The 13,294-nt window shown below is 42.5% G+C and overlaps 1 protein-coding gene across 1 annotated transcript in view; it reads left to right on the forward strand.

The window, feature by feature from the left end:
• Positions 1–13,294, forward strand: part of CFAP61 (cilia and flagella associated protein 61) — a 298,453-nt gene that overhangs the window by 220,828 nt on the left and 64,331 nt on the right. The window contains exons 22-24 of the mRNA XM_044263545.1: positions 939–1,266; positions 2,625–2,716; positions 10,122–10,327. Of these exons, the coding sequence (XP_044119480.1) occupies positions 939–1,266; positions 2,625–2,716; positions 10,122–10,327 (626 nt within the window). The remainder of the gene's footprint in view (positions 1–938; positions 1,267–2,624; positions 2,717–10,121; positions 10,328–13,294) is intronic.

Below are 13,294 nucleotides of genomic sequence, written 5' to 3' on the forward strand. Positions count from 1 at the left end.
TAGCAGATTTTTAATAAGGTGGCCAACTATTTTCAGGTAGAGATAAAAATGACTAAACTATTTCAATGACAAGTGAAGACTTAAAAACATCTAACTTGGACTACCTTAATGACTTTCAGCATCACTATGGAAGAAGATATCCAGCTAAGCACAAGATAGCATTGAAATTTGGGCAGAAAATAGAGGGGGCATACAGGTCACTTCTAAGGAGTATGCGGGTGTGTTTTGGGCCCTTCTATGGCACAGTGCCTTTCATAGGTTAGGCACACTGTAAATATTTACTGCCTGACTATCTCCATGACAGGGCAAGGCAGGAGACCAGACCTGGTAGAACTGAGGCTGATGAGGCTCTCGTCCTCTCAGGACCATTCTTCAAGGGTGGGCTTTCTGGGCTTACAAAGGCAGGAATGAGGCACTCTGAAGACTTGACACTGAATGAGGTGACCCCAGGAGGGAACCTAGAGAGACTTAGGTGTCAGACATAGGAAAAGGAAAATGGAAGGCTGAGATAGAGCTATTAAAAATGTAGGCAAATGAGGGGAAAGTAGTCTTTATGGATGTCAACTTCCTTATAGGGGGAAAAAATTACTTTTCTGAGATATACTCCATCACCTGGCATTCTTCTCTTCATGGATGTCTAAATTGAGTGATTACAAAAAAGCGTGATATTAGGTATCTTAATTTGTTCTTCATACCAAAGACAGGCTCTTGCCCTCTGTCTTTCTCTCTGTCTCTCTCTCCATATACACACATACACACACACACACACACACACACACCCCATACCAGTATGAAATTTTAGTAGATTAAATGTTGTTGCTGGTTTGGTTTGGTTTTTTTGTATGCCCCTAATAATAAGAGGCTCTGCAGTCCATTCACACTCTTGACAGTGAATGAAGAGTGATAACTGAGTAATAACCTAAGTTTTTGCTTTGTAGATGTTCTTCAGCTTCTGTGAGAAGAATGTGGATTATGAAACATTTAAAGCACTCAATGATGCATGTCTTGTCTATGATGGCCGACTTGTGATTGATACCAACTTCCACACCAATGACATAGCCATCAGAGCTGCTGGCTCCCTCACCAAATTCTCTAATAAATATTACTCAAATGAGTGGACTCATAGCAACTTCAGTTCCAAAGAAATTGGCTTCCAGCTGGCAGCAGCTATGCTCACTCTCTTTGACCCAACCCTTGAACCTGTGACTGAGCCACCGGCTGATCTTGACCGACTCATCCCCATGTACAAGGGAGCCAAGATCCAAGGTGTGTATTAGGCCACCTTCTTCCCTCTGATGAAGCCACCCATTGGATCTGGATCAGTGCTTAGGGCCGCCCTCCATGTTTCCCTTAGGCTTGGTGAGGAGATTCCTCTGTCTCAGTGGGTTTGCACAGAGACAGAGGAGGGCTCAGTCTCATTTTTAAGGATTTATTAATGACCTGGCATTTTATTATGGTCCTTGGTATTTTGAGCATGTAGTATGGATCACACCATAACTGTGGTCCCCATTTTACAGATACATAAAGAGAGACTAGGAACAATCAGTAACTCGCCCAAAGGTTATTCACAGCTGGTTAGTGGGACAATGCCCTGACATCTTGCCAAATTTTTGTTCCCACTATAAGCTCAGAGATAAGGAGACCATTCCAAGCACCCCAGGCCTTGGCCTTTTATCTATATGAATAAACCAAACAATTCACAACTGTAAAAACAGTCCACTTCCATCCCCTAAGTCATATTGACCCCTAAGAAGATCATCATATGAGTAATACAGGATTTCTTCGTGTTTGACTGATGAGAAATATCACTGAAAGTAGTGTCTTTAAATATTGTGGACCTTCCACCACAAAATGCTATTTACGAAACTGTAATTTCATTTCCAGAAGGTTGATGGACCAACCTCAGAAGCCATCCATGGACCCCCTAGTGTATCCATTGACACTAATCCAGTAAACAGAACATGAGATAAAGAGACACAAGCCGTACATACCAGTCCTTGTCATTTTCTACCTAACTAAATGAATTCTGACAGATCCTCCTCTGTGTCTCACTTTGGATTGAGAATTTAGGAAAGGTGGTAGCTATGGGAGAAAAAAGGGATGGGTGTGAAAGACCAGAGTTAGATCAAGCTCATACTATGGGACAAGTTAGAAATAGTAAGAATTTCAAAATGATAGTTTTTTAAAGTATTGAATAAGAACTTTGTTGATTTTCTTTAATAACATCCACTTTAATATTTTGGTTATATAATGAAAGAGTGACAGGGTATGGGAATATCACTGCAACATTTAAGGTCTCTGTATGTCTTAGTCTGTCTTGGACAGGCATAGATTAGAGTGCCAGGGGTTATGGGAAATCACAGGATACACAGGATTAGTTTGGCACATCTTCCTGGGACATTGCTGGGGTATGATGACACATTCACATTGATTTTGTTAAATAACATCAATCTCAGGGAGTTTCTTGCTAATACTATACTTTAGGGGGATAGTTTGAGAAATATACACTATGGTAGGCATCTCTGTTTATCCTATGTCCTATGTGCTATATACAGATAAATAAACTCTGTTACCACTTCATTAACAACTAAATTAAAATCTGGAAAATTTGCCATTTCCTATAGGAGGCATTCTTCCTGGGTCTTACCATTATCTGCATATTGCCAAACCTGCCATTCCAACTCCCTTAGAGGTACAAATGGCCCAGCCTAATTTTGTAAGTATTATCCCTGAATTTCATTTTACTTTCAAATATAATACTTTGTTTATGCGGTGATGAAATTCTCTATTCAGAGTCTTTAGTATAATGTACTGGTCCATCAGAAGAACCACTGTGGTAGCCAGCTCTCAAGATGGTCCCATGATTCTGGCCCTTGCGTGGTCCCCTCACACACGAAATAGGGCTGACCTGTGTAGCCAACAGGATATTGGAGAAATGACAGTGTGTGACTTCCAAGGCTAAGTCATGAGAGATATTACAGCTCTAACTTGTACCCTCCTGGATCACTTACTGTCATGTTGTAAGGTCCCCCAGCCCACCCACTGGAGAGGCAAATGTTGTAAGGAGTTGAGGATTCCTGACCAGCCTTTAGCAACTTGTCAGTCATGTGAGGGAGCTGCCTTGGATGTGGATTCTCCAGCCCCAGTCAAGGCTTCATATGATGTGGCCCCAGCAGACATCTTGACTATAACCTTATAGGAGACCTTGAGCCAGAGTCCTCCCAGCTAAACTGCTCCTAATTTCTGACTTCCAAACATTGAGGTAATAGTTTATCATTGTTTTAAGATAGTGTTTTTTAAAAAGACTATTTTTTAGAGCAGCTTTATGTTCACAGCAAAATTGAGAGGAAAGTACCAAGATTTCCCATGTATCCCCATCTCCATTTACACAGAACCTCTTTGGTGATTAGCACCCCAACCAGAGTGGCTACACTCAGGATGTGGTTACACAATGGATAAAACTTAAATCAACATCTCATTGTCACCCAAGGTCTACAGTTTACTTCGGAGTTCACTCTTGGTGTTAAACATTCTATGGGTTTGGGCAAATGTATAATGATGTGTCTGCCATTACAGCATCATACAGGGGAGTTTTGTGGCTCTAAAATTCCTATATTCTCTGCCTGTTTCATTTACTCCTCCACACAAACCCCTGCAACCCCTGATCTTTTCACAGTCTCCATAGTTTTGCATTTTCTAGAATGTCATATAGTTGGAATCATACAGTATGATTTCAGATTGCCGCTTTCACTTAGTAATGTGCCTTGGTTTCCTCCATGTCTTTTTATGGCTTGAGAGGGAATTTCTTTTTAGTGCTGAATAATATTCCATTGTCTGGATGGAACACAAATTATTTATCCATTCACCTGCGGAAGGACAGTAAGTCACTAACTTTTGAGGTAATCTATCATGCACCAATAGATAACTAACCCCCTTTGTGGCATTGTACAAATACATTGTTCAGGGTCTGGGATGTCATCCAGAACCCATTGCTCTCCCTCCCTGCCTGAATTACCCCAGAAGGGCCATCGAGGAAAAGCAGAAGCTGTGGGGTAGGATCCCCCCTGGGTTCAAGGTAACTAGAAAGGACACAGTGTGGTTGGTCAGTAGGCAACCTCCTCAGATTAGATCCTCTGGCAGATGGTACCAAACTGGTGTTTGTCATGTTTGCTTTTTTGTCAGTGAGGCAGACACAAGTTGCCTATTTTCTTTATCCTGAATATTTTTTTAAAGATTTTATTTATTTATTTGACAGAGAGAGATCACAAGTAGGCAGAGAGGCAGGCAGAGAGAGAGGAAGGGAAGCAGGCCCCCTGCTGAGCAGAGAACCCGATGTGGGACTCGATCCCAGGACCCTGAGATCATGACCTGAGCCGAAGGCAGCGGCTTAACCCACTGAGCCACCCAGGCGCCCCTATCCTGAATATTTTTAAGAGTTAACAGGCTGATCAATGTAAAAGAAACACATTTCCCAGATTTCCTTGAAATAGTGTTAGTCCTGTGGCAAGTTTTGGCCGATGAGATGTAAGTAGAAGCTGTTGGAAAGATCCTTCGAGGGAGGCAGACTCAAAACGGCACAGGCTATTCGCCTCTCACCTAGAAAGGAAATCAGAATCCCCACCCTTCTGTGTATTTCCTCTGGACATAGAACAAGTTACCAGCTTCTTTGTATTTCTGGTCCTATGAGGGATTACATATATTGTAACAGTGCCTTTAAGGAACAAAACAGGTCACTAGTCCATGGTGGATGTTGTTGTCAATTATAGGTCCAGAACGTGATTCTTGTAGGGGAAGGATAGAAGCTATGTATTTAAAACTTATTTCTCTTATGCTTCTTTCAGATTGTTCTAGGTATATCCTGTATACATGGTCTGATTACAGATTTTCTTGCAAATAAAGGAAAGATCATAGAGGAATAGTGTTCTGGTGTCTATTGCTGTGTAACAAAACTTAGCAACATGAAACGGCCATTTGGTTCTGCTCACAGATTCTGTGGGTCAGGAATTAGGACAGGGCGCAGTCGGTGGGAATGGTTTGTCTCCCTGCCCCACGATATCTGGAGCCTCATCTGGGAAGACTGGAAGATTAGTTGTGACTCAGTGGGTGGATCCTATGAAGGCTTGTACTCACCTGGGCTGAGATTATTCAGTCACTAACCAGAGTGCTAACCAGAGCATCCCACCTGTGCTATCCTGGTCACCTGGGCTTCCTCAGGGCATGGCAGCCCCAGAGGGGTCAGTCTTCTTGTGTGATGGCTCAGGGCTCTGAGTGCAAGTAGAGCTGCAGTGCCTCTTATGACCCATCCTTCATAGTCACATAGTGTCCCTTCCCCAACCAGTCACTGCCTCCAACACCACGAAGAGAGGACACAGAGGTCTCTCAATGTCAAGGTCATATTGCAGGTGAGTATGTGGGATTGGGGACGTCATTGTGGTCATCTTTGGAAAATACAGTCTGCTGCCAATGACACGAGGCATTACATAGGATGAAGCCCAGATGTTGTGTTCAGGGGCTGAGCACTTTGGTCATCAGAGATAAATAACTGGACCCAAATATTACGTTCAAGAGCTAGAAAATATTGGACTTGGTTTCAGACAGAGCCAGATTCTTCAAGGACACTGTGTGATTTACTGCATGTGGTGTCATTTATTTATGAACTCCTGGCCCTCTCTCTGAATAAAGTCAGAGAAGGTTTTTAATAAGGACCCCCTTAAAAAGGGTCTTTTTTTTTTTTAAGATAATGAGTTTTAATAAGAATGCAACTTAAATAGATTCTTTGGCTGGTGCTATGACAGTATTTGAACAGGACCCCTGACTTTAATTAACCATTTTGCCAGGTGGGCCTCCTCTTTAATTAGTACAGAAGATCTAAACAGATTTTTTTTTCCATTTTATTCTCCAAGAAAAAAAAAATGTAGGATGGTTCCATGGCAATCTTTTAGGGTTGGAATTAATTTGATTAAGTAAAATTGTTGCCAAAATGGTCAGGCAGTTACCTAAATAAAACCAATTGATTGAGAATGGAGCCCATTGAACAATATTTCATAAGAGAAACTGAATTGCTATTCTTCCAATAAATATAGAGCAGATGAATTTTATCAGACTTTTATAGCACTCACTAATTGGAATCTTTAAGTAAGAAGACACTTTAGTAATTCATGAGCTCTCTGAGAGGTAACCTGACAAAAAGAAGAAAAGGGACCTCTCCATAATAAACTAATTTACAGATTCCAGTCCACATGCTTTGTTGGCTTATACACCATGGAATAAAGAAATTTGTCACAACAAATTCTGCCTTGGATACCATCAAATTTAAAATTGTGTGTTCATCATGAGAGCTGGGGACTTGATTTCTTGCACACCAAGTCTGACTACTCCTGTATCTTCCATTTGGCATGAATTCCACAGCCATTTTCCAACCTTTGTCAAAATCATAAAGGAACTCAAAAGGATAATTGTATTCAGGAAAAAAGGAAGGGGGAAAAGTACTACATCAGAACCAGTGACTCTGCCAAAATCTAAAATTCAAGATCCACATTAAAAAAAAAAAAAAAGTCCACATTTCCTAATCATTTACTTATATACTTAAAATAAAGGAAGCAACTAGACACATCCCACAGAATTGGAAAGTGTATGAAATCATCATAATTCCCTCAAAATCCCTTATGGGGTGGCAGGGCTGGAAGTTGCCCTAAGCCATCATTTTATGGAGCAATTTTCTGTGATGATAGGCGGGAAGAGTTCTGGACTTCACTGTATTTTCCTAGCCTGTCAGTAACTGCACCTAGGAATGACCTAGGAAATTCAGATAAGACTGCCTGGTCCTCTCAGAGTAATTTGTAGTCTGAGAGACCCATCTGTAGGTGACTTGTCTTTAATGTCAATGCAAAATATTTTGATGTGTTCCCCATTCCCAGAACAGCCCCCTGGTTATGCTAACACAGTGCCAGATCTCATTAAAATGGACAAAATTACTTCTGTAGTTGCGATTGGCTCTCATAGCACAGCATGGTCATTTTTTTTTTCCCACTACAATATGGCCACTTTCTGCCCTCTTAAAGCCCTCATAGATTAATGTGCGAAAACACAGAGGCCACCCAAAGATTGTAATTCAACCTTTAAATCAAAAAATAAGACCAAACAACCCCCAACAGATAGCATGGCAACAAATCATTGAAAGCGATGCTGACCGTATCCCCCTTCTGTGGAACAACGTGGCCCAGCTCTGCAAACACATGTCAAGATGCCACCAACTAAGTTACTGTGGCCCTTGTGTTGAGGTGCTTGGCCTTGTCCAAATCAGTCCCTCTAAACAAAGAGTCCTCCTGAGCAGAAGTGAAATGCTTTGCAAAGTCCAAGTCCATCATATGGGTGGATCACAAGGTATGCCCCTTTGATGCTTGGGTTCCTTTCCTTAATCCCTCAGCTTAAAGAAATTTTAAATCCCACAAGACCTTGTAGGATTGTGGATTCTGCCCTCCAGTGAGCCCTGAGGAAACCTGGTACTAAATCTATGGAGTTGTTGTCAGTGACCTTTCTCCTGGAACCCCCAGCTGCCCTACCCCTGAAGCCAGGGAGAAGCCTCTCCTCAGAGACTCACTCAATTTTCCACCTAGGCACCCCTCCTGAGAATAAAGGTGGCCTTCCATCCCTGGGGTGGAAGGGAGTCTAAGCCTAAAGCTGTGAGTGCCAAACTCAGAGGGTCTTTAGTTTTGTATTTAATCTTAGGAACACACATAGCCGGCACATTCTTCACTCTCATAGCTCCAAGTGTATTTAATTCAGAAATAGCCTTTGTTCCAGTGGGCTGCCAGGTAAAGCTGACCCTGTGATGTCACACATTCTACTTTGGAAGGTGTTTGCTATTCAGTCAGAGAAGTCAAGACTTGAGGAAACACACCTGATGGAATAAAGTCTGTGGGACCATCTAGAACTAGGGAAGTAACTTGCAACAGGAGCAGAGCGTGAGGGGATAATCAAATACAGATAAGGAGAGCAGGCAGTCCACAGCCAGTGGCTCAGGTCTGGCTTTTTTGAGACTCTTCTGGAGTCCAGACGAGCCCTACCCTTCCACACCCAAATCCTTCCTTCCCAGGGTCCCTCTTTCCCTCTTTCCTTCATTCTCTCCTCCTCCTTCTACTTTGTTTCATTTTTCTTTCTCTCTCTCCCTGTCTGATTCCCTGCCACAGCATAGCCACTGTACTTAAAAATAACTTTTTATCGTGTTAGATATGGTAGTCATTTTTTTTAAAGATTTTATTTATTTGACAGACAGAGATGACAAGTAGGCAGAGAGGCAGGCAGAGAGAGGAGGAAGCAGGCTCCCTGCTGAGCAGAGAGCCCGATGTGGGGCTCAATCCCAGGACCCTGGGATCATGACCTGAGCTGAAGGCAGAAGCTTTAACCCATTGAGCCACCCAGGCGCCCCAAAAATGATAGTCATTTTTTAAAAATAGAAACAACAGATAGTCAAATGAGCAGAAAGAGAAACACTAAGAGTGAGTGACCCTGTCAATCACAGAAATTGACCATTTGAACAGTGTGTTAAAGTGTTGACAGTAAAACAATAGAATGATACCATGTATGTTTATAAAAATAGAATGATACTGTATGTTATAAAATACAACTTCTGATACTATACTTATATAGTATCAAATGTAATGTAAACGTATTTTCCTGATGTGGAATATAGTTTACCAATGATTTTTGTTGGACGTGTTGCATCTCATTGTGTGGATGTCCCATTGTCCTGTTAGCTGATGCCTTCTGCATTGCTATGGAGGTAGATTTCCTATCTGTATCCAACCATCTCGTGAGTGATGGATGACCGGCACCTACCTTGAGGTGCCACACCCAACCCCTTTCCTAAGCTATATATCTGCTCTCCCCCTGACCCCTAGATACCCACTTTCACACATCTATGTGGGGTTGGCCCAGGGTTTACCTGACATCCCTCCTGTATATCTCACTGTATGCCCTTTCGGTTGGCGGATTCCTCCCCAGGGCTTTGCCACATGATGCCCAAATACCCACCGGTTGTTTCAATTTATTTAAAAATTTGGTTAAACCATGTGTCCTTGTTTAGACAAAATCCCCAGGGATGTCCAGGACTAAGTAAATGTTTGAGATCAGTGTAGTCAAACTCGCCTTGGATTTCTAAAATGCCACATTTAAGTGCAGAGCAAAAGCTTAAATCTATATGCTCTCAGGAAAGCTTTATTGAATGTAACTATGTACTAAGTTCAGAGTCTAGGGGCAAAGTGCAGGTTCATCTGCCACCAACAGAACCCCATGTTTTTCCACTGATGGTTCTCAGTTTGGTTGCCTGAGCTGGTGGGGAGCATGTCTCCAGTTGGTAGGTCCATAGCCATTAGGGGCCGAAATAGAAAAAGGGATCATGACATGGGATTTATCAGGCAGCATATTCCCTTTTCATGTGGGTTCATGCAGCAGTTTTAGCCAGCTTCTAGGAGACACAAAGCTATGCATCTTCACCTTTGACACCTTATGAACTAAAAAGTAGCCTGCAGCATGTACCTGTGTACTTCCTGCCCGTGAACTTGAACCTTCTTCCTGGGAACGGACCTGACCAGACAGCTGACCCTTCTCAAACCTAACTGGCAGGGAATCACCTTTCACTTGTTTCTTTTACTTACAGAAACTTCTTTTTAAAAAAAAGCTGAAATCTTTTCCGATCACCAGAGACTAGGAGGTTTTTCTCAAAATGGGGCTGTGAAAAAATTTTTTAAAATTAACAGTCTTAACACACCTCACAGAAGAGAATAAACCCAGTTCCTTGTATTATCTGTGCGAGGTATTGAATAGCAGAGAACCTGGTTGTAACCTAGCAACTGATTTAGAAACGTGGAACAATGCAATCACAGTTTAAAATATCCCGAGGAACATTTAGTCATTAAGTCCGGTATGTGGTTACAGACACAGGGTTAGCTTCTGTTGAGTTTAGTCAATATCTATTACTGTCATTTGTGATGTGTGATAAGATGCAACCTGTATGTTATATATGAAAAATAAATTGCTATGATAAAGTTCCCAAAGTCCAGAAATGTTTCTAATGTTTTTTTTTTTCTGATTTCCCTCACACACACCCCCCCTGCCACCAGGGTTTGGAAATAGTAACTGGTAATGCAAAAAATGGGACTTACTTCCGGATACATATCAACAAGTATAAAATGGTGGAAACCATCACGTGCCTTTCGAAAGAGCCTTTCCCTGCCTCCAATTACATCCGCCTCTTTGGCCAGCATGAGCAACTTCTCAACAACCTGTGTAATCGGTACGAGGACAAGCTGATCCCAGATCTCTACAGGTAAGTTGAACATTACACTTTACTAAGAGGAGATGCAAACATTTATAGTGTCTTGTGAATGAGGGACATGTTTTGTGATACACCAGAAAGCCAAACGGGAACCCATGGGAGAGGCTAGAAGGGCAGAAATTTTATTCTAAGATAAAAGAGAGTATCTGACCATCAGCACTGAAGAGAGTGAGGGTCACATGGAGAAGGGCATGGACTCTTGATGTGTCCATATGTGGTTCCCATGGCTACGCACAGGCCTGGATCCCAGACGCATCCTAGCACAGCCTTCACACCACAGCCAGGTCCAGATGAAATGATATTCAAGTCCCTTTCAACATGGGGCTGCTGAGAGTGGTCAGAAATTGAAAAGGGAGATTTGGAAGCAGGATATGAGAGCACGTGGTCCTGGTGGGAATTCCACAACCACAGGTAAGTTATTTGTGGCCCCAGCCTTCCTCCCAGCATGTGCTAAAGCAAAGGGGGAGGCCACTTGTATAAGACATTGTTAAGGGGATTCTGCACAGTAGGGTGGTTAGACTCTGTTATTTGTGCCTCTGTCTTTTCAAATGCTAAGACATGTTCTAGTCCCTGGGAGGACTCGAATCTTAAGGTAGAAAGCTATTCCTGGACAGTCTGTTGCTTCAAAAGGTTAGAAGAACTTCCTTCTCTGCACAAACCAAGATAATGACAGAGCCGGTATCAGATACAGATGTAGGACATAAGTCATAGAATTCCAGTGTCGTTGATACCCAAAGCAGTGACTGCTAGAATCAGGAGCAATCTCTCTTTTGTCTTAAAAATATGTTTAAATTGGCACACCTGAGTGGCTCAGTCGGTTAAGCTTCTGCCTTCGGCTTAGGTTTTATTCTCAGGGTCCTGGGATCGAGTCCTGAATTGGGTTCCATGTTCAGTGGGGAGTCTATTCCCCCACCCCGTCTCAACCCCCCACACCGGCTCATGCTCTCTCTCTCTCTCTCTCTCTCTCAATTAAATAAATAAATAATTTTAAAAATATGTTTAAACTGCAGACTATATCATACAAACAAAAAAGCATATAAAACATGTGTGTACACTTTAAGGGATAATAATACTAGAATTCTGTGTCCCTCCCACCTTTTTTTTTTCTTCAAGATTTTATTTGTATTAGAGAGAGAGAAAGAGAGAGAGCACAGCATGGGGAGAGGCAGAAAGAGAGAAAAGCAAGCTCCCCACTGATCAGGGTGCCTGACTGGCGCTTGATCCCAGGATCCTGACTGAGATCATGACCTGAGCCAAAGACAGAATTTTAACTGGCTGAGCCACCCAGGTGCCCTGGCATGCCCACCTTTCTTAAGAAATAATTTCTGGGGACGCCTGGGTGGCTCAGTTGGTTAAGCAGCTGCCTTCGGCTCAGGTCGTGATCCCAGGGTCCGGGGATCGAGTCCCACATCGGGCTCCTTGCTGGGTGGGAAGCCTGCTTCTCCCTCTGCCTGCCTCTCTGTCTGCCTGTGCTTGCTCGCTCTCTCTCCCTCTGTCTCTGACAAATAAATAAATAAAATCTAAATAAATAAATAAATAATTTCTGGGAGCACCTGGGTAGCACAGGTGGTTAAGCATCCAACTCCAAATTTCTGCTCAGGCCATGATCTCAGGGTTGAGAGATTGAACCTGTGTTGGGCTCTATGCTCAGCAGGAAGTCTGCTTGAGATTCTCTCTCCCTTTGCCCCTCCCACCTGTGCTCATGCTCACTTTCTCTCTAAAGAAAAAAAAAAGAAAGAAAGAAAAAGAGGATTTCTTACTTGAGAATGTTACAAGTCTTCTCTCATCACATTGCTCTGTGTCCGTGGAGGTCACGAGGATTGGTTAATCACTCCCTGCCTTTCCAGTAAGTCAGGGATCAGCAAACTTTCTCTATAAAGGGCCAAATAGTAAATATTTTAAGCTCTGTGGGCCGTATAACTTCATTACAAGTGTTCAGTTCTTCTGTTGTACTGTGAATGTGACCAGATAACACACAAGCAAATGGACATGTCTGTGTCCCAGTAAAACTTCATACCAAAGCAAGCTCCAGGCCAACCCTTGTTCTAGAAGTATACCACATAATTCCTAAATAGTAAATGAGTTTTGCTTGTTTTTGAATCAATTCCATGGCTGAGTAGGAAAAGTCAACACTCCCCCTCACACCATTTGTTTAGACTGCTGTAAATATTCCCTCATACTACTGTCTCCGCTCATCTGTCTGTTTGATTGATGTTTAACTTGTTCCTATCACAAACAATGCTGTGGACACTTGGGGCACACCTCACGAGTGAGAACTTCTCTTGGGCTTACTAGGTGGTGCTGAAATTTTCCCCAAGTAGTCATGTCTCTGTAAACTTCCTCCCACAGTACCAGAGAATGCCTCCATAGCCTGGTCAACCTGTAGCACTATTGGGACTGGGCAATATAGTCATTCTGGTTATGTGAAAAAGTATCTTCCTGTGGTTTTAATTTCCCTGCCGTGACTAGTAACACAACTCAGTGTCTTTTCATTTGCTCACGGGCCATTTGTGATAGTTTCTGGGAAACACCCATTTACAACAGTTGTCCATTTTGGGGGGTGGGAGGGTGTTGTCTTCTTACTCATTCACAGGAGTCATTTATACACTCTGGATATACATGTTAGTTGTATATTTTTAACATTTTGAGCCTTGTCTTTTCACTTTATGGTGTCAGTTAACAGAATTAAAATGAAATTCTTTTTTTTTCCAATTTATTTATTTTCAGAAAAACAGTATTCATTATTTTTTCACCACACCTAGTGCTCCATGCAACCCATGCCCTCTATAATATCCACCACCTGGTACCGCAACCTCCCACCCCCCTGCCACTTCAAACCCCTCAGATTGTTTTTCAGAGTCCATAGTCTCTCATGGTTCATCTCCCCTTCCAATTTACCCAAAAGCACATACCCTCCCCAATGTCCATAACCCTACCCTCCTTCTCCCAACCCCCTCC

This window comes from Neovison vison, chromosome 8 (genome assembly GCF_020171115.1).
Source record: "Neovison vison isolate M4711 chromosome 8, ASM_NN_V1, whole genome shotgun sequence".
Taxonomy (NCBI): domain Eukaryota; kingdom Metazoa; phylum Chordata; class Mammalia; order Carnivora; family Mustelidae; genus Neogale; species Neogale vison.